Source organism: Odontomachus brunneus, unplaced genomic scaffold (assembly GCF_010583005.1).
Source record: "Odontomachus brunneus isolate Ranch 3 - 2012 unplaced genomic scaffold, Obru_v1 Obru_scaffold_006, whole genome shotgun sequence".
Classification (NCBI taxonomy): domain Eukaryota; kingdom Metazoa; phylum Arthropoda; class Insecta; order Hymenoptera; family Formicidae; genus Odontomachus; species Odontomachus brunneus.
Genome location: NW_022639456.1, coordinates 1375933 through 1401427, shown reverse-complemented (window position 1 = coordinate 1401427; position 25495 = coordinate 1375933). Strand labels below are relative to the sequence as shown.

The following is a 25495-nucleotide window of genomic DNA, read 5'->3' as shown; positions in this document are numbered from 1 at the left end:
AATATTTGATTTAAGTAAATATGTTAATTCGATTCGGGTGAAATTTCATCGATTTAACTCAATTCGAATTCGAAATTAAAATCTGAGATTCGACTCAATTCGATATTAAAAATCTTTGATTCGCACATCTCTACTTATATTCTTCTTTCTCAATCTGCTTAATTTTCACTTAACCTTTAGATCACTTACTCCTTTTCTCTCCCGATCTACACTGAGAGGAAAATTATCTTAAAATCAACAAATATTTCCTTGGTGGGTGCCATATGTCCTTGGTGGGTTCGAATATGGCACCCACCAAGGAAATATTTGTTGATTTTAAGATAATTTTTCTCTCAGTGTAGATCGGGAGAGAAAAGGAGTAAGTGATCTAAAGGTTAAGTGAAAATTAAGCAGATTGAGAAAGAAGAATATAAGTAGAGATGTGCGAATCAAAGATTTTTAATATCGAATTGAGCCGAATCTCAGATTTTAATTTCGAATTCGAATCGAGTTAAATCGATGAAATTTCACTCGAATTGAATCGAATCGTTGAAAGAATTTTTAATTAACATAATCATTGAATTCAATATGAAAATAGTGATTACAGTACGAGAGAGAGATAACATTGATCGTGTGAAATTATTTCATTTTAACGTAAGAGATATATAACATAATCGGTAAATGTGTATGGAACAGTTCCTGCTTTGAAAGCTGCGCAACGACACATATTGATCGAACAGTTGTCGGTAAGAATTTATCTAGAAACCATTATCTTTTAATATTTTTTAAGAAAATCTCAATGTATAGCAAACTTTTCAAGTCATGCTAATTCCCGTAAGGCTGGATGTCTTTAATAGTTCTTCGTTAATACTAATGTGCGCGATCTGTACTCGAATCTTTCCGATTCGAAATTTTCGAATTATTCGGATTCGAATTTGAATCGAATCGAATTTCACTTGATTCGATTCGAATTCGAATAGTTCGCACATCTCTAAATATAAGAGAGTTTTTCTCTCAGTGTGCGTCGTCTGAACGAGACAGTCATGCTTGTAAGATAAGAAACGACATCGCTTATGGAATGACCTGGCGCAGTGAGCAAAGTCGCGCTTCCCCGTCAGGAAGTCGGGAATCGACTCTCTCTTGACGAAGCGTGCTCGAGATTAAACGAGGAATAAGGAGTCATTACGTGTTTAATACTCCCGAATTCGAACTAATCGACAGCCGGAGCACTGAGCGGGCAAGGAGTGACGCTTATAGGTCTTAAAAATAAATTATAGCCCGAGATAAATCTCAGGGAGTGCTCGCACGGCCGCCAAAGTAAACCCGCCTTGCGAAACGAACTGTAAAGCGGCACTTAACTGTCGGATCCCCGGCGTTTATCCGCCGACTGCACCCTCGGATCTCACGGCGATAATCGTTTCCGTGCGGGAGAGCAATCCCGCGCTCTGCGACTGTAATAAAGTAAGAAGTTGGAATAGACTCGCGCGAGGAAAAAGGAACGGGTCTCTCTCTCTCTCTCTCTCTCTCTCTCTCTCTCTCTCATGGCGCTCGTAAATCGTCGGTTTTTCCGGCCGACCGAACGAAACGACTGCGTTCGATTTCCCGCAGTAGTCCCGGAGAAAAGACCGAAAGTCTTTCACCGAAGTCAGTCAACCCGTAGTTAACCCCAGATTGCCGGTGGCTAGCAGTAGTAGTTAGCCTGTTATTGCCAGTGTGGAGTCACTTTAAGTCTATTCTTTTTAGCCTGAACTACCTGAACTGGTGCAGACTAGTGCAATAAGTTTGAGTGAAGCAAAACATGTCTGTTTCACTCTGACTTATTGCATTGGTGTGCACCAGACAGTTCGGCTAAAAAGAACAGACCTGATTCCTTTCATTGTTTTTCCTGCTTGTAACCTGTGTTCAGTGTTGAGCATTAATCGATGAAAATTCTCTTCGACTAAAATAATCGGCAAACCAGCAATCGAAATGAATCAATCGCCTTGTGTAAAACAACACAAATAATTTCATCAATCGATGGTATTCACTACTAATCGAACTTTGATACGATTGATCGTACATTGATTGACAATTAATTTCATTGTTTAATTTATTCGTGATCGAATATATAACGATTGATTGATTTTGATTATTGATTTGTCGTATTGAATATCGATCAATTATTTCAATCAAAAAAATTTTTATCCATTCATATCCACTATCTGTCTTAACGTCCTTAAACATTTTTGCAGAAGGAAAATAAAGTAATCCTTAGATTACAAAATGTTTCAATTAAATTGTTCCTGAAATGTAAGCCGATATGACGAGCATTGACAATCTAGTGTTAGATTCGACTTCTGCAAACGCGACTTGCCTCAAAGCGCTCTCGAATGAGACGAGTTTATCACATCTCTCTGCTCTTTCATGGCTGTGCGGACAAATAAATGACATCTCGTCGGAGACAAACGATCCCTGCAGAGGGTTTTGAGAAACTGCTCGGTGGAGTAGTTTCTTAGTAGTACCCTGAAAGATGTACTCTTAGATATATCTTTACGTAATGAACCGTAATTTTTCGCGACGCCTCTAGTGAGCGCTCGTTGAACGCCGCGAGCAAAGTGCGCGAGGAAGTTAACGTTCCCATAAATCGCGCGAAGATGAAATGGCGCGGTTGGCACTCGTCACAACGGACAATAATAATTGTGGAGAGTGAACGACGGTGCGGGCGTGCGCGCGTGCAAGAAAGAGAGAGAGAGAAAGGGAGAGGAAGAGATTGCCGTAATAAGACTTTTAATAAGGCTTTCCACTTCGTGATCGCCAAGGTGTGCGGAACGCGCCGCGATTTTTCCCGCGTCCTACCGCGCGGCAGTCCGGAAAAACGCGCGATCACGAGCGCGGATCGCGGGCCTCTTACTCGATATTATCTGGGCTATTATGCGCCGCAGCTCCAATGCACTTATATACCGCACCGTTCGTGTATAACTGCGATACGTAGCGTGGGACCTATCGCGAATACGCCTCGTGGGCGTAGCGGTGAAAGAGAATCTCGAGCGTTCCCGTGCTGGCAATCTTTGCTAGCCGTCAAGCCGGCGGAGGTGTGTTTGTTAAACGAGTCAACGGAATCCGAGATTCAGCTCACGCGGACTCGCGTCGCACTAGGTGCTCCAGAATCCCCGATTCGCTTTGGGAGACATTCCTCGCGGATTCAAAAAACTCATCTTGCAGCCCCTCTTCGCCGACTCGCTGTATTGCATCAGAGGCGTTTCGACTCTGTCTATTCTTGATCTACAATGTGTTCTTTGCTTCCTGCTTTTTTCTCTTTATCTTTTTCTAACTCAAATCTTAAGCTTTAAACCTGATCTACAATATGCTCTTTGCTTCCTGCTTCTTTCTCTTCATCTCTTCTGACTCAAACCTTAAGCTTTAAGCCAGGAGAAGATAGAAGACTAGAAACAGAACGCAAAGAGCATATTGTAGACCAGCCTTTAATCCTTAGGGAGAATTTACAGTTCGGCAGAAAAGTTGAAAGACAGAAATCATTCAGAACTCGCGCTGGTTGTCAAGTGGTAGTCAACAGAGTTTCTGCGCCAGAGCGAATTTTCATTGATTTCTGCCTCTTTGTTTTATATTTTTCTGCCAAGATGTGAATTCTCTCTTTTTTCATCTGATCGCTCCTATTTTGAGCAGATATGCAGGATGCTCGACAATCCGTTATTATTCTGTTATTCAGCGCGGTGTACAGGTAGAACCTAACGAAAAATTCCTTTATCGTTTCGCAAGCAACTACGTGAGATTTTGAACTATTAATCGCGAAGTTATTACTCTAAGGATTAAAGAAGTCTGTAATTCGCGTTTCTCCACTGAAGAGTCAAAACGTTGTCTGAATATCTGCATAAATTTTCCGATCAAACCCGCCGAAATTACGGCGATTTTCGCCCGCGGAGATAATCACCGACCTCGCCGAACTGTCGCGGGTTTCTGGTCAGGGTCAACACCGGCCTTAATTCGCAGGCGTCGCTCGTATTGTTTCTGCACGGAGTCGCGGCCTCGTTCCACGCTCGATCGGTGAAAGCACGACGGATAATTCGCGAGTCGAAAGTACGCGCTCCGCTCGGCTTGCTACGGCGAGCTGTCAAAGTCAGCCTTCGTGCGTATGATTACGCGTGTGCGAAGCAGGGCAACGAGATGCATACCATCACACACGTAGACACGTGTGTGTGTATGTGTGTGTGTATACGTGTGTTCGTACGTGTTTGCATTAGGCCAATTAGACGCTCGAATGATGACGGGGAAACAATATCCCCTCGCGTAACAGTATCGCTCTTGCGATACTATTTTCGGTGGGATTACGTGGCGTCGCGAATCGTCGTTACGTCGACGAGGCAAGGAAAGTTGTACATTGTAAAATTATGCATTATGAAGTTACTCGCGCGTAGATATCGCAATTCAATTCGCCCACCCACGTAACGATAGCTCGTCACGATAGCTTCGTTACAACGCGATGATTAGTCGTTGTTGTCGTCGTGGGAGGAAAGATCCTCGAGGTAATCAGGCCCCGAAGTTCTATAAATGAAAATCTAACACGGCACAACAGCGTGCAAAATTGAATGATTCAGATTCTGTCACACGGCAGTTTATCAAGGAGAGAGAGAGTTCTCTGGGAAGTTTGCAAGAGCATTCAAATATCAAGACTGACAGGTGCGTGATGCGTCTCAGCGATTTTGCTTATATAATCTCGAAAAACTCGAAGATTACCGTCCAAATAGCTGTCGTCGTATTTTCCACCGTAGACCCGCGCATTTCCGCAAGAACGTATCGATTTTACAGGAAACTCGCATAATCCTCGAGAAAAAAGGAGTATCGAAATTCTGAAAGTGGGACAACGTCCTGAAAAGTCGGAATCCCGAAAATTAAGTGTAGGAAATTTCCCGGAATATTCAAAGAATGCACTGAAAGAAAAAAACAGTTAATCTAAGATTATAGTTGTTTCTAGTCCCAAATATATTTTTTAGCTATTCTAACGCAAATATTATAATAGTAACACACATATGAAGTTCCTAAACAGCACAGATCTCCACAGGACATTCTCTTTTTCTCTAAAGATATTTTAAGAACGTCCTCAGAACATCCTCTAGAGATCTTTAGGTTATTATCACTAACATTACAGTAGAATTTAATACATAAAAAATGATTTCCTTCACCACAATTTGTAGTAATTATTTCTCTATCCGATTATATATATAGTTACAAGTACTAAGTATTTTTTCTCAGTGTAAAGTTGTCAATAACTTGTCGCGCAACTTTATGAGACAACTTCATGGTTTCAATATTTTGGAAAAATTGTGCTTCGGTACATTTCGTTGTTCACAGTTTTCAAAATTGAGACTTTTTAGGATGTTCTCCCACTTTTGATTTGCTGCTTTTCTGACTTCAGGATTTTGATTTTCCGGGATTATGCGAGTCCACCAATTTTTCCAGCGCGAGTCACAAGGCGCTGGGAACGTGACGGAAGACCGTCGTCGGGAGAGCATTTTCGGAGGCGATCTCGTAAGAACAGCACCTGCTTTGCCGATGCGCGGCGCCTATTCCTTCGCACACGAACGAAAGTTCAATCGCGTTTCAATTTCTCCCGCGGCAGCGTTTTCTCTCACAGCCATTTACGCGTTCTCTCCGTGTTTGGCACGCGAGTATGCGCTCGGTACGGTCCGCTGTGTGTATAATCGAGGAGATCCATAGATGTGCGCACGTATAGGAGACGTACACACTGTGGATGGATCTGCACGCGTCGCAGACCTGCATTAATTCGCGCTCCGCATACGCGAGCGCGTTTCACGGTTTCGCGGTGAAAATTGCAGAAAATTGCCGGCACACGCCGTACCGCGCTACTGGCAGCAGAGAGAGGTCCGTTTTTTCGCAATTCGCGAAAAGCATCGAAAGACTGTAAGGACTAATCCGTTGTAATAATGCCCTTTTCACATTTTCATCCTTGAGAACCCATCTGGTGTTATCAGGGCCAATTTATTAGAAGACAGAATAATAATGCTTTTTCATATATTCTTTTCATCTTGTCTACATTCAAATTATCCGTAAATACATAATGTAAAACTCCAAAACTTTGATTACAAAAGTATTCTCATGCACTTTAATAGGATATTTAACTGTGCGCCAGACAAAGGGATTTCCACACGCATAAATCATGCATACGCTTTGAAACCCATTCTTATCCAAAAAAGGCTTCATCTAAAGAACCTAAGATGACATTTAGAAAATCTCAATTGATATCATCCTTTGTCTATTTTAGTCGTTTTTTCACATGCATTGGGTTTAAAAAAAGATTAAGTCTCGTGTTTCGCCAGCCGAGGCCAGAAGCACTTAAATGAATTGTTTTCAGGTTGATGTCAGTGTTTTCTTTTACCTTTTATCATATTCGAAAATTGTCTCGATGGACAACTCACTTTCAAAATTTCGGTATACCTTTTCTTGTGTGGGACAATGCATGTTCACTTCATTTTCCTTTCGCGCTCGTTAGTACATTCTCATCTTCCAGGAATCGCCGAGCGCAAAATCGTCTGCTATTACACGAACTGGTCGGTGTACCGGCCCGGTACGGCGAAGTTCTCCCCACAGAACATCAATCCGTACCTGTGCACCCACCTGATCTACGCGTTCGGCGGCTTCACGAAGGACAACGCGCTGAAGCCGTTCGACAAGTATCAGGACATCGAAAAAGGTGACGTAGAAAAGCAGCATTTCTAACTTTGTCCAATGTTGTTACTCACAATGTGTGGACTTCGAATTACTCGCCCACACGTATCCAAGCTGATTCGATTGAGTGTACCTCGCGAGCTATTCGCGATTGCGTCGCTACGACGATGCGCGATTCTAGTCGGGGAACGTCATCTCTTCGGTTGATATTTAACTTTCACTCGTCGATTAACATGCTCGCTCGCTTGCTCGCTTACGCGACAGGTGGGTACGCGAAGTTTACCGGCCTGAAGACTTACAATAAGAACCTGAAAACAATGCTGGCGATCGGTGGCTGGAACGAGGGCTCCAGCCGATTCTCACCGATGGTGGCAGACCCGGCTAGACGGCGGGAATTCGTCAAGAACGCCGTCAAGTTTCTCAGGCAGAATCACTTCGACGGCCTCGATCTCGACTGGGAATATCCGGCCTTCAGGGACGGCGGGAAGCCGCGAGATAAGGACAATTACGCCAACCTCGTCCAGGTAAGTGCGCCGATGACCGCGCTGCTTATCGCCGCGAGAAGGACACAGGGAGATTCCCCTCCTTGCGGAAATCTCGCCGCGAGAAGCACATCGAGGAGCTTCGATCGGCGGGAACGCGCCGATGAACATGGAACTCATGGACGACCGATTGCGCGACTTCGCTCTAATCGGGGAAACGAATCACGCGGGAGTAACTCGAGCGAAGTGACTAATTGCTGATGATACAAATGATGGCAAAGCGCGGCTCTCTCGATAAGAATCAAAAAGCACGGAAAGAAGTAACGCGGCTAATGACAGCCCCTTCGCGCGGTTGCTCGTGCGCAATTCGCTTCCGTTGTGTCAGAAAACGATGCCGTGCGTTATCGTCGATCACGACGGCAGATGTAAACGTTGACCGCGACGTCAATCGTGAATTACGAATCGGCAGGAACTCCGCGAAGAGTTCGAGCGCGAAGCCTCGAAGACTGGCAGACCGCGGCTACTGTTGTCAATGGCGATGCCGGCCGGTATCGAGTACATAGACAAGGGTTACGACATGCCTAGGCTGAACCAGTACTTGGACTTCATCAATCTTCTATCCTACGACTATCACTCGGCGTATGAGCCCGCTGTCAATCACCACTCGCCGTTGTATCCCTTGGAGGAGGACAACGAGTACAATTACGACGCCGAGTTGACTATCGTGAGTTTCTCGTCTTGGGACTTTCATCACTCTGTGGTTCGAGTATTCACGTTCGAATGATTGAATACATTTTTTATCGTGCTGTAGAATATACAGATAATAATGTCGGAAAAAAGTTTGATTGTGTTGACGTGAAGTTTGATTTTAATGAACAAACCAACATGTTTTGGTTGAAGGACATAAAATCTCTAGGTTCCTAAATTCGTCTATGTAAATCCGAGAACCAGAAATCCCGTTTTCTTCAACCAAAACGCGTGGGTTCGTCTATCACAATCATACAAACTGCATGTTGATACAAACTTTTGTCTTTGTATTGAAATGATTACGCAATATACATTCGGTTGTCTCAGGACTATACGATCAGCCATCTCATGGAGAAAGGTGCGTCCGCGAATAAGATCGTTCTTGGAATACCGACGTATGGCCGTTCATACACTTTATTCAACAAAGACGCGACCGAGCTTGGGTCACCCGCGGATGGTCCGGGCGTCGAAGGAGATGCCACTCGAGAGAAAGGCTACCTTGCCTATTACGAGGTGAGTCAATGGGGAAACCTGACTAGGAAGAGTTCGCGTAGGGTGTTCTCTTGTGTGTCTTGTATGCAACGCGAACTTTGACTTCCCAGATCTGCGAGGGTATAGCAGAATCCGACGAGTGGGAGGTCGTCCAGCCGAATCCCAACGCCATGGGACCGTACGCTTTCAAAGCCGACCAATGGGTGGGCTACGACGACGAGGACATAGTCAAACTGAAGGCCCGCTATGTGAACGAGAAGAAGCTGGGTGGTATTATGTTCTGGTCGATCGACAACGATGACTTCCGCGGCAAATGTCATGGACGACCTTACCCGTTGATCGAGGCGGCCAAAGAGGCCTTGCTCACGGACAACAGGTAAATTCCGAGGTCGAGGGCAATTGTCATTCATTATTTCAAGGTATAGAGTAAAACACCTTATTATTGGTTTTTCGCTTAGTCATTGACATTCTAGAAAAACCTGGTCTTTCTTACGACCATTTGTTGTTCGTTTTAGTTTTGAAATTATCTTTTGGAATCATAGAATGCAAGCAAGAAGTTTAATTACAACCCTGGTTGCAAGAAAAATCAGGTTTTTCTAAAATATCAATGGCTGAGAGGAATGCTACTAAGTGGACATTTTACCCTATATAAATTTTATTTCAGTGGAGGAAGTAAAATTATATGTGTAATTATATTATATATATATTTTGCGTCATCACGTAGCAAAAATACGATCGACAAGACGAAGTCGGTGGACAGTCGGAAGAAGACGCGCATCCAGACTAACCAGAGCAATTCCGTTGCGCGCAAGTTGGGCTCGAGCAGTCGAAGAAGCACAACCACCACGGCGCCTTCGACTGCGAGGAAACGCGTGTCCTCGCAGAGAACAAAGTATCGTACCATCTCGAGGTCGAAGGCGAGCGACGAGGAGCAAGAGGATCGAGAGGTGTCGAGGAGATCCTACGAACCTTCGCCCGACGAAGACATAGAAGCTAAAAACACCGTCAGGGTCACTGAGAAGATCGAGCGACCGAAGAATCGGAGTCGAAGCAAGACGAGAAGCGGCTCCGCTGATCGCAGTTCCCGCAGGAAGCAATCCAGACGCAAAGGCCAGACCAAGACTGACGACGGCGAGTCTTTGAGCAACAAGTTGACGACGCCCGAGCCACCGACTACTCCTGACCCAGGAACTGGTAAGTTCTCGTGTGTGAAGAGACATCAAATGGTCACTTAGAAACTCGATCTAGATTATTCAAACAATAATCAATTTTTATGAAAAAATATGGAAAGAGACTAAAAAATCCTTGAACTGCGTGGAATTGAGGATTCTGCATTTTTGCAGACTTTAAGTGCGAGGACGAGGGCTTTTTCCCGCATCCCCGTGATTGCAAGAAGTACTTCTGGTGCTTGGATAGCGGCCCAAGCGGGCTTGGCGTAGTTGCCCATCAGTTTACCTGCCCCTCAGGTATAAACGTGATAAAATCATACATTTTAACTCTTGATCTTCAACTATAACTCGACACTAGCGTCTTCTCAATTCGCGCAGGATTGGTGTTCAACAAAGCGGCAGACTCCTGCGATTATCCCCGTAATGTGATCTGCCCCAAGTCGAAGACGTCCGTCGTCTCGACCACCAGGTCGCCCATTACGGCCGCGACCAGCCGCACGACTTATCTGCACAGCACAACGACCCCGAAAGCCGAAGCAGAAGAGGAGGAATACGATTCAGAGGAAGATTACGATGAGGACGAGATCGAAGAGAACGAAGAAGAGGAGGAACCAAAAACCACCACGACGACGGCGAAGCCACTTGTGTACAAAACGCTCACCAGAAGCAGACCAAGTACAACCACCACCACAACGTTGAGACCGAGCGAGCCGGAGAAAGCCATCGACAGCGAGGATGAGGAGGATCCGCGGGTGATCAAGGAGCTGATTGATCTTATTAAAAAAGCAGGCGAGTATCTTCAAACATATTATCTTCTTATCATATTTTCTTCGCAACGTTAACGCTCATCTAGACATTTTAGTAAAACGTACTTGAATAAGCTTTTTCCTCAAAATTTTAGGCGGAATAGAGCATCTCGAGAAACAATTGCTGCTTCAAGAGAAGAACTCCGACACGACGTCGGGTAGCGCGAACGTCACCCCGGCTACGATCAGTCGCAGTTTATATGAACGTGTACTGAGTCGTCAAGCGAACAAGATCGCCAGTCAACGGCCGGTACTGTCATCTTCGCAGACTAGTTACGTGAACGGACCGGGCAGAGCGCAATTTGAAGGCTTGGACGATATCCCCGAGGTGAAGAGTCTCAGGCGATCGCAGAAGCCTCAATACGTCACTATCGAGAGACCCAAGTGAGTTTCCCTAATCTCTTATCTTTCTCTGAGAGACACGCGATACGAGAACCGCATCGACTGGCTTCGCCATCGAATCAAGATTTAGCTATTATTTAATGTCTTCTCACTGATATTACCTTGAAGAGGAGACGGTTAAACTAAATTTCAATGGCGAAATGAACGATAAAATCGAATGTCCTCTTATGCCGTTTATTTCAATATCAGGTCAAACAAGAAAGGAAACGAAGATAACGATGAGGACGAGGAGGACGACAACGCCGAGATAGCTTTCAGCGAAGAGCAGAGCGTCAATAATCCATTAGACAGTGGCTCGTCTACGCAACGAGTGACGCCAAATTATGTGAACATCCGACGCGCGCGACCTTCCACCACGACGTCTAGGTATGACGATCGGTAGAATAATTCGTTTGACACCGTGTCTCTGATCGCATTTGGGGATTTTTAGAAACGAGAACGATGTGGGAGAAAGGGAGGTGGATATTGAGGAGGATCAGCCGACTCGCAGACGACGACCCTTCTTCTCTCACAAGTAAATACGAATGTATTCGATTCTGCTCGGTAGTTGCGAATTTATACAGTTGAAAATTGCTAATAATGCGTTAATAATATTTCTCAGGCAACAGGATAATGAGGCAAACTCTGAAACGTCCAAACCTTTCCGAAATCGAAGTTCAGTTTTCAGGTATGGAAAAATTATTTTACAACTGCATCTACGATATAATGAGCGTTGGGGGAACGTTAATCGATTAAAATTGCAAAATACAAGAGATGAGCACTCGGATGTCGGATATTTACTTATTAGTTCATTATATTGTTCATTATATTTGTTATTAATTACTTTTAGGAATTCAGAGAAGGACGACGATTCGGAAGACGCGGATCGATCGGTAGAGAAAGATGATGGCTCATCAACGACGAAATCTAGGTTTTTGCGCACAAAGCTCCTCTCTCTTATCCTCTCAGCTATTTTCACATTGTCGTATAATCTGACGCTCTCACACGTCGATCTTTCCAGGTACGTCAGCATACAAAGATTCCGAAGCACTACTTCGAAAACCTCCAAGGATTCCGGCAGCGCGATACCACCGTTATCGGAGCCTACGATCGAGACCACTTCAGCCACGAGAGTATTAGAATACCCTGAAACCAGCACTCCAGCCAGCCCAACGTCCACGACTAGCACGCCGACTACCTCGACGTCTACCGAAGTCATCACCGTCATCAGCGTCGAACCATCGGACTATCCATCGAGCATCGGTCCAGTGTTCAATGCTAGCGCCATCAGTTCCACCACGGAGCCGGTGAAGCTGGTGGAAGATTCTGCGACGGAGATCCTGCTGACCACGGTGCCAGCAAGCAGCGCGAGCCAGTTGACGACTACGACCACGGCGAGTAGGTCGACGATCGCCGCGGTGTCGCAGCCGCGACCGTTTGGCTTTACGAGGCGAAAATCCGGCGGCTCGTCAGATACAGCGACGACGACGACGACCCCCTCGAGCAACCAAGTGAGGCCCAAGGTGAGTATAACGTCGCGAAACCTCACGCGCTCGTCCAGTCCGTATCTGGGGCGAGTTCGATTAAGGACAAGACCGACCAACGGAGTCCGAGTCGCCGAGGATGAGCCGGTGGAACAGGTGGACGCTTCCCACACGGACACGCACGCGTCCAGAAACAGGGACACTGGCAGAACACGCAATAGAGGATCCAACAGGTACACTCCGTCGACTTATAGGTCGCGCACAGACGCGTCCTCTGCAGACGCGTCGTCCACGAACTCTGTCCCGGGAAGATACAGAGACCGAAGTAAAACGACGACCACGACGACCGTCAGCAGCACTATAAGTGGCTTCAAAAGAAGGTACCGGCGACCAAGCAGAACAAGCAGTACGGAGTCTACCAACGAGTTGGATGATAGCCCTATAGTCAGGATAACGCAAGGCGGATCGAGGAGGAATCCGTCATTCCGTTCACGAGCCGAGAACAACGACGAAGAGAACAACGAGAAGATCACGAACGTCAGGGTCTTCAGGAGACCCACCACTGTCAATCGCGATTTATACGACAGAACCAAATACACGAAGAAGAGGAACAACGTGGAATTCGAGTTGGAATCTGTGCAGAAGGCGAACGACGAGTCGAATCAGAAGCGAGCCGTATCGACGACGACGACGACATTAAAGGTGCCTGATGAGAATACCGCCACGGAACTCGGCAATATTGAGAGAAGCGACTTGCTGAACGTCGTAGATGGGGAGAATGATGTGACGACGACGGCGACGACGCAACTCGAGTTTCAACAGGAAGTCACGACGGTCGATTCCGCCGTTGAATCAAACACCATCGAACCTTCGACCTACACCGTGCAACCGATCGCGGAGATTGACGTCACCACGGTCTCCGGCGACAAAGTGGACTATACAAGCGACCGACCCGAGGACGCCATCGCTACAACGACCACACGGATCGAGAGCTACGAGTTTAATCCTGACTTGGTGACGATCGTTTCCACTGAGCGCGCCCTCGACAACGCGTCGGAAGTGCCGAGGAGACGGAAGGTCATCCTGAGAAGAAGACCCGTGTCCAGTACGGCTGCAAACGCCGTGGAGGTAGAGGAGGAGGAGCAGAAGTCGTTCCAAGTGGCGCGTAGACGAAAAGTAATCAGGCGTATACGACCGATTCAAGACACCTCGTCTCCAACGTCGGCCGAGACTACTCCCGAGGAGGAGACGCAGGATATCTCCAGCTTTTTCCCGGAATCGACAACCCCGATGAGCAGTCGCAAGGACGCTGAGGAATCGACGATAGTCACCGGTCAACCGACAGTCACAGGCGAAGTGGAGGACTCCACTCAAACCGTAGTCACGGAGACCACTTTGTCCATGAATGAGGATGGTTTCACGAAGTTCACTCTGGAGACACCCGTCCCGGAATCCACTACCACCTCCGGCGAAAGCATAACCGATTTCCTCAGTACGGCCGTTGTGTCTACGATCGACAGCGGCATCGACGAAGAGTACCGCTCGACGAGCGAGATCCCGACAGAAGTCACTACGGTGGAGTCAACGTTGGCGACAGCCACGGTTGATTTCACGGAGAGTGACGCGTTCAGGGAGGAAACGCTGTTACCGTCTACTGAGCCTGACAACTTATCCACTGTGCATGCACAAACGACCTCTACGTTGTCCACGTCGGAGCCAGATTCATCGCCAGCCACGAGGCCGAACTTCGAGCCGAGGTACGCGCGCAAGAAATTCATTCGCAAGAATCCCGTGTTGTTCACGGATAACGCAACTGACCGGTACTATGCGGCGTCCTCGTCAACGGAGAACAGCAGTCTCGAGGTTCTCTCGAAGCGCAGGAACAACCTTTACATCAGACGCTATCCGGTTTCCTCCACGAGCTCCAGCACTCTTCGCGATGATCTTAAGTATGTAGAAGTGGAAGACGACTCTCGCGACTTGAAAATCGGGCAGGAAGAAATTGTAGAAGACACGATCCCCAAGAGCCATAACATGAACGACGAGCCGGTTCCGACTAGCGCGATCTTAAGAACCGACTCCGCGGATTTCTGGAGACATTACACCCCGACGACATCGACGTTTTCCCGAAATTATCCCTCGGGTCGTTTGGAAGACGTCGAGAATCGCGGAACCGACACGACGGAATTCGCGGAACAAGATTCGTATCGCTCGACACTAAGCGCCAATCGCAGACTCGAAGTTCGACCGCGATATAAGGTACCCGTTATCCTGAAGAGACCCTTCGACCCTGAAGAGGCTCTCTCGCCTAGACGGTTCCATCCGCATCTGGACTCTGCGCCCGAGGAGTCCGAAGACACGCCGGAGACGAAAGACGCCAGATTCAGGCAGTCTAGTTTCAGGCAACCACGCACACGTTACAGGCTTCTAGAGCGCGGCAAGATCGAAGGGACGACTGTTGCGGACACGCCGCCTACGGAACCGACAACTTGGCAATACTTCCGGACGCGTTCGTACTCGAAGCGTCCGTCGATCACCACCACCACGGAGGCAGCGGTCACAGAGACACTGATACCAGCCAAGAAGTTCGATTATGCCGCAGACGCCGTTCACCGGAAGCAACAGTCGCTTAGAACGACAACGAGGCCGACACCGAGGAACGGGGACCCACTTTACGACTCGAACCTGGTGGACTACGCGAGCACCACGACGGTGAAGCCGTTAGTCACCAGACTGGTCACCTCGGTGGCGGAGTCTGGTACCACCGAGAGACAGAAGATCCTCATCAAGACCAAGTACTCGTCACTGACGTCTACCACGAGAGTACCAGCAGACCATTTCCTCTCAACGACCTCGACGTCGTCCTCGATGACTGCAGGATCAAGCGACGACGACGACGACGACGAGTCGGTCAACGAGATCCGTCCGGGAGTCGAGCGCTCCACCTTGCCGATCGAGGGCGAATTCAACTATCGTTACGGTCGCTTCACCACTGAGTCGCACGAATCCTCGACCATCGAGATCGAGTCGGTGTTCAGCAACCTGATCGCCGACAAAGCCTCCGCGAAGTAATAGCAACATGATGCAGTTGTTACTCGGTCGTCATCGGACGCAGATGTCGATCAATATGTATATATATATAGACCGCCATTAAGAGTCCCCGGGTGCTTCTCCCAGGGTCAATCGCGACCGTCGGGGTGTATCGGCGGAAGCGCTAGAATTAACAGGCGCCTGCGATTTAATGTTCGTCGACCTCAAAGTTACTAATGTACATATATATATATAACGCGCGAGCGTGTTAAGTATATTTAAGGTACCAACGAGAGATGGACGCTTGTTAAATAAAGTTACACGAGCACGTGAAGCGGAAGGACAAGGACAAGAACGGCTCTGTACTCGCTCTGGCACACGACGACCGACCGAATAATCGTCATCACGCATGACCAATCATCACCATCAATAACGACGAATCATAATGAGCATCTTCATCCGCTTACGTCTCTCTCTCTCTCTATCTCTCTCCCCCCAGAGGAACCTTTGACCGAGACCTCTGAATATAACTTTCGACGACGTAGCCACCACCACCACCACCACCACCACCACCACCACCACTACCACCACTTTAACGATCGTTACGACGAGCGCAAGTACGATCATCACTAAACGCCACTTCAACGCCAGGGATGACTGCTTTTCATTAACGCAGCAAGCGGGACACGCACACGTTCGCGGCGCTTGTCGACAGACAGTTAAAGAGGCCCCGAGAGGCTCTCCTCTTCGCGCTCTTACTCATCATCTCCAGAGCTGGCGCGGTTCGCACACACATACACGCGTACACAGAGACAGAACAACGGAAACCGCAAAAGGGAAAGATTATGAATATGAGACGAAGTGGGAAAGGGGGGAGAGGTCAGAAGAGAAAGAACAAAGAGAGCAAGATCCCGGGGGATCTCCGCATTAAAGCGCGCTGCCTTGTTCTGCTTTTCAGGTCGCCGATTCGGAAGCTATCAGGCTGCCGACCCTGAAGGAGCTGATCGGCTATCCGACGACCTACGATTATACCGTCACGGCGCCGTCGTCCGTGTTCTCGCACTTGCCGCGTTTCGACGTGGACAACGACATTAGCCGGCAGGCTGTCGAGGAGTCAGAACTCGGCGGGACCAACGATCCGTTGGATCCGCCGAGCGAACTCGCGTCAGAGCGCGCGAGAGAGCTCATCGAAGAGTCCAGCGACTCGTGGCTGCGACAAGCCTCCGAGAGCAAAGTGAGATCTCGTGCTGCACAGAGCAAGGATGATCCTGAAGAACGAGCATCGGCCACGAGCGCTATTCGGAAGGATGAGAACAAACCGGAGCAGCCTTCGACCGCGATGTATCTGAAGCCGACAACGATGCGCGGCCTTCCCCTCGCGAGCCTGACTCCTAGCTCGGTGACGCGTGGCTTTTACGTCACCAAGAACGACAACGAGCCATCGTCGTCCACGTGGACGGAAAGTTTCGCGTCATCTTATGCTCCCATCGAGCAACAGACGGAGACCACTCCGATCCTTGGCGTTCCCACCGTCGCTCGTAACGATCAGAGCGAGGTGGAGTCGAGCACCATCGACGACCGCGCGAACAATATCATCAGCAACGAGAACGAAAACGCTCGTGAAGCGAAGTTCACTACCTTCGGCTTCTCAACGGTTTCCTCAGAGGATTCCAACAGCGTGGAGAACACTGCGGATTACGAAGAACTCGAGGTAACCATGAATCCCGTCGACGGCGCTGCGTTAAAGAGAGGGAAATCGTTACGTGGATTCGGCCGAGACGCAACGTCTCTTCCTGACGCGCCCGTCATCTCTCCGACGACACCAACGAGGCGAGCCATCGCCCTCGCAATCAGCAAATACAACGAACTCACCACTCCGCTGTGGACTGGGAAACGTATAGTAACCAAGAAACGCATCAGAACCACCATCTCGCCGATCAAAGACGCCATAAGGCGAACCGAGGACAGTTTCCTTCGCAGCACGGCGAGTGTCTTCAGAGGAGACTCTGTGACGACACAGAGACTTCCTGTGAGAAGTCGTACGACCACAGAAGCGACGATGACTTTGACCACCGACTCGTCGGTCGCGGAGAGTGACCCTTGGATCGTAAGCACGTCGGATGATCTCGTCGGAGAACTCACGTCAAAAGTTACAGAAAATCCTGCGACCTTAACGACACCCGCGTCGACAGACGTCATGGACGATTCTACCGCGACCGGCTCCACGATCACGACCACGTTCGCAGAGGACGAAACCACCTTTGCGAACGCGAACTATGCCATGGCTGCTGCGGATTCAACTGCGATCGCGAGCGACTCCACGACGATTACCGCGGATAAAACTTTTGCTTCCACGATCACAGATTACCACACGTTGACAATGTCGACGAAGGCGAGCACGCAGGCGATGGAAGCCGATTCCGCAAGCACCGGACTCGAGAGCACCATCTCCACGATCGCGGATCGCTCGGCGACTACCGATACGCCCGCGATCGGCATCACCGATCCTCTGATCACGACGTATACACCCGCGATTGAGAGTGTCCCCACGAATCATCCCACGACCACGATTCCGCAAACTACGAGCATGCACGAAATTGCAAGCGACTCTGAACCCGGAACTACAATTGAAACCGCGAGCACCGAAGCTGAGGATATCTCTACAGTCGCAAGTTACTCCGCAAACACTATCCCGATGACTGTCGAAGAGGAACACTCGACCAAGACAGTGCCAGAGACCAGCACCTCTTGGACAGTGCCACCGACTGAAATCGTGAGTGTAACTGCACCCATCTTTGCAGGCGCAAATTACGCGAACGCTATTTCGACGACTATCCAAGAGGAACACTCGACCACGACAATTCCAGAAACTATTACCAGGATAACACCGACTGAGATTGTGAATACGACTACGTTCATCTCTACAGTCGCAAACTACTCCGCAAACACCATCCCAACAACTATTCAAGAGGAATACTCGACCACGATAGCTCCAGAGACCACTGCTTGGATAACACCGAATGAGGTCGCGAGTGCGGCTGCACCCACAACAGACACAGACTCGATGACGACGATGACGGATGCAACAGTCACGACTGAGTTTGCCGCGGCAATTATTCCCGTAACTACCGATCTCGCAAACACGGCTACAGCGTCCGTAAGTGCGAGTGTAGCTTCTACGGTTACTTTCGTCACGAATGCCGACAACTCGTGGACCACAACCGATTCTGAGAGTTCCTCAGAGACTTCGTCAGAACTTCCCGTTACGAACGCGGAGCCGATTTCAACGGAGCCAACAATCGCGATGACTTCAACAACCGAATCATCCACGATATCGCTCACAGCCCCGATGGCTCGTGACGTCGACGTTGATGTCGAAGTACCAAGCGTCACAGAGACCAAACAGTCCGCTCACACCACTGAGATTCTCATGACACACGAAACTTCCCCAAAATCCACCGTGACGACGACCTCGATCCCGAAATCCCTCGCCGATACCGATTCCGGAACGTCGACAGCTACGACTGCGTCCTTCACTCAAGTCGAGACTACCGCGACCAACCGGGCTTCTTCAACCCTCGTCCCAATCGAGTCCACAGTTCTTTCGTCGATTCCCGCGACCTCCCGCGAGTCGCTTGTGACGAACGTGACACTTGGAACAACTACGAGAAACACGTATGAAACGAGTTCCGTAAGGACGATGAGAGAAGAGCCTATCAGACCGGGACTGAAGACAGTCTCCGAGGAGACTGCTGCAAGGCCCGCGCAAAATCGAACAAGAGGTCGGACAAGGTCGGAATTGGCCGCGATCGGTCATGAATTCGGCCGGAGAACCTCGGAGCGAATCGTAGTTCATCGTCGCGTTATAAATCGGCCAAGTAATGGAGACGTCGAGACGCCCACGACAAGGCGGCCGACCAGGCAATATCCTCGACGCCGAGTCACGGTGTATCGTGGCCAACCACAAAGACCGATCTATACCCCGTCGTGGAGGGTGATCCAGGAGAATCGTAGGAGAAGAGTCGTACAGAAAAGACTACGATCTGGCTCCGAAGCAACCAACGACACCGTCAGATCCGACGAGAATGTCGTCGATGTTCGGAATAGCGTTAGAGAAAACGTTTCGCACGATCGAGTAGAAGATGTGCGAAGAAGAACGAAGGTAGTATTGAAGAGAGTCATAGAGAAAGTCGAGAAAAAAGAAACGAGTACTTCCCCCGCAGCAGAGACTCCAGTGGTACTTGGAGAATCGTCCAACTTGACGAAAGACGCGGCGATTCGAGCTTATCGTGAAGATACGAAGGCAGGGAGAAGACGGAAAATTGTACTGAAAAGAATAAAGTCTCAACCTGACGGCAACTTTGACGAAGAAGCTAGTGGAGACATCAGTTCTCCCGATATAAGTTCTTCACGCGGATCGCAAAGCGTTCTTCGCACAAGCGGGAACCTCGATGAAGCGGAAAAGATGAGGAAAAAAACGAGAGTCGTATTGAAGAGACTCAAATCCGCAGAGATGAACTCCACGACCAGAAGAGTACGCGTAGATCCCAATTTCAGCGAGGAAAATATCTCACACACTCTTCCGACTAATCTTCGCGCCGGCAACAGCTTTCCCGACGAAGAAAACACAAGGAGAAGAATGAGAGTTGTACTGAAGAGGATCAAACCTGTCTCCAAAGAGAGAAACGCGGCCGAAGAAACGAATGCAGATCAAGATATCACCAACGAGAATCTCCAAGGCGATTTCTCGAGTGGCACTCGCACCGGCAAGAGTCACTTCGGTGAGAGAACAAACAGAAGAATGCGAGTCGTACTGAAGAGCGTGAGACTCAAGCCCGAGACAGGGAACGCAGCGAGCGAAGATCCCGATTCTACCGACGACGATCTCCAAGGCAATTTCTCGAGCAATCTGTACGTGAGCGACAATCTTCCCGACGGCGAGGAGAAGACGACGAGATCTGTACCCGCAGAAGAAGAAGCGACGACGAGCGAACAGCCGGTGGAGCCACGTACCACGGAGGCGCCGTCTGTTCGAGTCGAGGAGGACACTGATCGGCCCTCACACGAGGTCAGTGCCGTTTTAAAACCGGAGAGCCTTGACTTCCCGCCTTGAATGTCCGCTGTATAACACGCTGTAACTCCTTGACCGGTCGCATGTTGCCTTAACCAAGCGGGACAACGTCGTCACCGCGAAGAGTGAAAGGGAAAAAGAGTCTAACGAGTCTAACGAGTCTAATGAAAAGCTCATAAGGACGAAATAACCCCGTAGTCTTGCGACTCGCTTAACCGCCGCAAGTGCCGTCACTTCTTCTTGCCGTTAACCAAACGAGATCTCTCGAAACGCAATCGACGTTATCGTCGTCTCGAATCGCCTCGGCTTGAACGGATACAAAGGGAACCAGAATTCCCGCCGAGGAGACTTGCTCAGCATGATACCTTCTCTGTGGGATATCTACTGCTATACCTCTGCCAAGAACGCGTCGCTTTCGTTGCCTAATCAATATGCCTCGACGCCTAAAATCAATCTATCCTCATCGGCATATGGAAAGTTAACGTAAAAACGCAGCGTCACATGAAGATCGCTTAAAATAACACCGCATCTCGGCCGAATGACTGGCTGTGATCGCCGTAGACGAGGGGCGGCATTCCTCTACTAGCTCTAGTCCACTCACGTCTAACCGAAATAATCCATCCCACGGGACGACGCCGTTCATCAACGAGCGGCCGATTCGCACGGAGCCGATCTGTAACTCCGGTAGCTTTGCCCGCGAATGCCTGCCCGGGCTACGACGAGGTCTCCTCTCTCGCTCGATCTAACCGAGACGCCTCTCGAGAAAACGAGAAACGCAGCTACATTATCGCTCTTTGCGCGCCCACGTAGAAAGTCATCGTCATCATCATCATCATCATCGCATTGCCTGCCTACGAGGACACGTAGCGCTATTCTCCTCTTTCTACGACTATCCGAGATATTTCTACTTTGGGACGAAACATGGAAGCGACTTGATCTTTTCCTCTGTCTGTCTGCCTGTCTGTCTGCCTCTGAACCAACGCTCTGACACGCGAACGGATCCGAAGTGTACTCTCGGCATCTTCGCAGCTACGGTTCTCCTCAACATCGATTAACAAATCTCTTTCTGAAAGGCGCGACGCGCCCACTTCGCTTACTCTGATGTGTCTTCAACGACTTTATCTTAATCAATCTATAAGCTTGCTTTGCTCGAGATGACGAACGCGCACGGTAGCTTGCAAATCGGTTTAGACACAATGAAGTTGGGAGCTCACCAAACTGTCAAAATTTAGAATTATTACTGACGGACTTGCTTAACAACTATATTCACAATTATTATCATTATTAATTAATAGTATTTGATATTATTTAGTGTTCTTAATACGATTGTTTGATGAGCTCTCAATTTCATCGTATCCAAGCCGTTTTGCAATCCACTGTGCATGCGTTTGCCAGCAAAATCGAGACACCGTATTTCATTATTAATACGCCGATAACCCCATAGTACGCGCTATATAAATCAATTACTCGATAAACAGGTAAATACCTGGACAATCGACAGTAGCGCATCCGTTAGTCGCAAGTCGGCCATCGGACGCACCACCAGACAGAGGATAACGATGACGACGCGCTCAACCGCGGCCACTCCAGCAGCCAGCACTCTGTCCACCGCGTCGACCGCTCAACGAAGAAGTAGACCTTTTGCGGAAAGCACATTGTCATCGAGAATGGATGTTGTCGGTAAGTTTAACGAAAATGTGTATTTACCTCTTGTTACAATTCCAGCTCACTCTTGATTTTCTGAGAACCTCTTCCCTGTTTCACTCTCTAGAACCTTTCTCTTAAACAGTAAAAAATGATTTTAGCCTTAAACATAGGTAAATTTTAGCACATTTTCTTCTGCTCATAACTTCTGGAAAAATTATTGAAATTTAATTTTTTTTAATCAGAGTAGGAATTCTTGAGGAGTATGATTCTATTAATATTTTTGCGATTCGATAGAGTTGAAAAGTTATAATAAAGAGAAAAAGAGAGAATACATGCTTTTAAAAACAGTAAAAACAGCAACATTTAAAGTTGCTCAGAGCAAACTTTTCAAGTTCTAGGGTTAATGAACGCAAAACGATTATATCGCATAAACTTTAGTCTGAATTCGTCTAAATTAATGTGAATCAATAAGATCCCAATACATAAATACCAACTATCAGCAATATAACGTCAGTGTTATAATTCCACACTCAACAATGTAAATGCAATATAACACGTATGTCATATAACAGTTACATTCTTGAGTGCATAATTAGAACATTAATATAATGTTACTGATATACTTGGTGTTCATATTGGAATGATTGATTTACACTGAAATTCAGACTGAAAACGTAATGGAATCTCATCGTTTTGTGTGCATCATTCTAAGTAGGGCTTCGCCTCCGCGCTCTTTTCAGGTCCGTACGAGTTCACCGAGCAGTCATACGTGAAAGCCGCCGGCGTCGAGGTCGACCAGAGAGCGGACGTGTCCGATCAGAGCACCCGCGCCCAAGAATTCGCAGTGACAGTGGCGGACCCGCCATCCTCCTCGTCGTCGGACACTGGTACATTATACTTACTAGAGTCCACGCCACCCGACTATCTAATTCTTCTAATCTAAAGTCTCTCTCTCACGCGCTCGAGCTTGATCCACTTCATGGACTACTTCATGGGGGTTTTATTTGCTATACGCCACGTTTCACTTAACGAGACTTCGCCGCGGCCTATTTCTGTTATCGAAAGGACTCTCCCGATCATCATCCTCGACATCGCCGACTCTCAATGCGATTTCTCATCAGACTGTGACGTGCTAATCGACAGACCGGTTCTCTTTTTCTCTCTCTCTCTCTCTTCAAAGCAGGATTCCACGTTACATTTCTCGATTGACTAATTCCTATATTGCGCGATATTCTAGTGTTTCTTTCGTGATCTTCGCTTCGCTGAATAATATCCGTCTTTTGTTCTCTCGCTATACTTGTCTTCAAGAACGCAGTCATACGTACGATCCAAGCGCGGATGATCTCTTCCTCATTCGTCTCAACGTTCGCTGTTTACATACTAATGCAAATTTTAATACGCACCATCAATCTCGATTCTCTCTCTCTCTCTCTCTCTCTCTCTCTCTCTCTCTTTCCTTCTCATTCTTATCGAAACGCATTCATTTACGAATCACGTTCATTCGCGGTTGCTTACTAAGCGAATTAATTACTAATTACTGAACTCATGCCACCACCGACAGAATGGACAGTACATGGCATAAATCCATCGACGAACTTGGAGAGGATCTAAATGGTTGGTTTGTTGGTTGGTTGATTGATTGGTTGGTTGGTTGGTTGGTTGGTTAGTTGGTTGATTGATTGGTTGGTTGATTGATTGATTTGTTGGTTTGAGTGGTTGGTTAAAGGATCGACCTTCTCAGGAATAACCGCTTCGTATCACGCTCATTATGAATCGTACAACCGTGCGACAACGAACGGCAGGTCTGGTAGCACGCGGATGCTCCTGATATTCCTGACAAGGTTGCCGAGATACCCGTCTCTTCGTCCTTCAGCAGCCGCTGACTCTCATGATCCGGTTGTCTTACTAATTGAATCTCGCCCACTCTTCTCTTTCGCTCTACTTCGTGTCACGCTCTCTCTCACTCCGGGGAATCAGTCTCTCATCATCGTGACCCGCTTACGCCCCCAAGCGACGGCACGCCGATTAATCAGTTTCCACGACTGATCAGGTCGCGCGCAGTTAAGGGACGCCGTAAGGCGCAAGATAAGCACCACCATAGCACCTAGAACCGATTCTACCCCGGTGAGTAGGACGGTCTCGAGGTACAACAGCGTCTCGAGGAGTCGGCAAGGGTCCAAGGCGAAGGACAGGCCCACGGTGAATGCGACCACGAGACCTAGGAGACCGCCGGTCGTCGACTACGACTATTACGAGGACGAGGTGCCGATCGTCGTCGGCAAGGCTCTCCTGAACAGCAAGCTCTTCCTCACGAGCAAGGGCACGATACGCTGCCTTGACCAGGGCAACTTCCCGCACCCGTACTCGTGCAAGAAATTCATCACCTGCGCTCGTATGGTGAACGGCCAGGTGATCGGGACCGAGTACACCTGCCCGGCCAAGTTGTCCTTCGACCCTGTCGGCGGTATTTGCAATTGGTCCGCCGGTCTCGGTTGTAAGGACTGACCGAGGTTACCTTGACTACTCGACGGTCATATCTTCACACATACACATACACACACACACACTTCGAGCGTGAGAAAGTTACCTGAGGACCGTTCGCAGCAATCGCATAATTTTTGCTTTCTCAATATATCGTAAACGCGAGGCTACAATTATTTGATAATTATCTGGTAGCAAAGAACAGGTAAATCGTGACTATGTTCAAGCGATGTATTCTCTTTATTTATTTCCGCCACTTGTGGGAAATATCTTTAGCGAGGTATGCGATTGTCGAGTAGTTAAGATTACCGATTGCGACGCTCTTCTGGAAGTCCCCGACTTCTCGCGAGAAATAAGTTTACATAAATTCTATGCTGATTTATTCCCTTTCCGCGAGGGTATATTATACTTTAGACTCGAACTCTCCCGTCGTTAATCACTCGCGTAGGATTACTTTGGATTATTCGTTCGCCGAGACCTGACGCGGTTGTCGAAGAGGCCGTATCTCTTCTCCGTTCTCTTCTATTCTACGGTAATCCTTTCGTTTGTTTGAACTCTCTTGAACTTTTCGTTTGAACTTCTCTGTGTGAGCAGAGAAACAATGTTGCAATCTAACAGAACACAATGTCGCGTTCAATGTTTAATCATTGACTCTCTACCAAAGCGATTCTTCCATTCTTGAGAAACTTTTCTTAGGAGAGATACGGGCTTTTCGAAAGGACCATTTACGGTTACTACAAAGCGGGCTATTTTTCCCGGTGATTATTCCGACAAAGCGTGCACTGAGAGACGAACACTTGAAATTTCATTTGTGAGGTATAAAATTCATCTCATTGAGACAAAAACTTTGCATCTCACAGATAAATTTTCAAATATTTCTTCCTCAGCGTACGGTAAAAGTATCAATAGCCGAACATACATCCTAATCCTAGACATTCTTATTGTATTTGGTCTTAAAATAGAAATATTTAAACCTTTAACATAATATATATATATATATATATATATATATATATATATATATATATATATATATATATATATA

At 47.9% G+C, this 25495-nt stretch overlaps 1 protein-coding gene across 1 annotated transcript in view; it reads left to right on the top strand.

Annotated features, from left to right (window-relative positions):
• The window catches only part of LOC116853795 (mucin-5AC), a 43015-nt gene extending 17574 nt beyond the window's left edge, over window positions 1-25441 (top strand). The window contains exons 3-20 of the mRNA XM_032835018.1: window positions 6503-6685; window positions 6925-7184; window positions 7612-7866; window positions 8217-8402; window positions 8492-8757; window positions 9106-9575; window positions 9725-9847; window positions 9929-10339; window positions 10452-10740; window positions 10948-11124; window positions 11189-11272; window positions 11360-11425; window positions 11588-11668; window positions 11759-12260; window positions 16210-20319; window positions 21801-22002; window positions 22710-22856; window positions 24020-25441. Of these exons, the coding sequence (XP_032690909.1) occupies window positions 6503-6685; window positions 6925-7184; window positions 7612-7866; window positions 8217-8402; window positions 8492-8757; window positions 9106-9575; window positions 9725-9847; window positions 9929-10339; window positions 10452-10740; window positions 10948-11124; window positions 11189-11272; window positions 11360-11425; window positions 11588-11668; window positions 11759-12260; window positions 16210-20319; window positions 21801-22002; window positions 22710-22856; window positions 24020-24474 (8267 nt within the window). The 3' untranslated portion in view covers window positions 24475-25441. The remainder of the gene's footprint in view (window positions 1-6502; window positions 6686-6924; window positions 7185-7611; window positions 7867-8216; window positions 8403-8491; window positions 8758-9105; window positions 9576-9724; window positions 9848-9928; window positions 10340-10451; window positions 10741-10947; window positions 11125-11188; window positions 11273-11359; window positions 11426-11587; window positions 11669-11758; window positions 12261-16209; window positions 20320-21800; window positions 22003-22709; window positions 22857-24019) is intronic.
• Window positions 25442-25495: the final 54 nt, after the last annotated feature.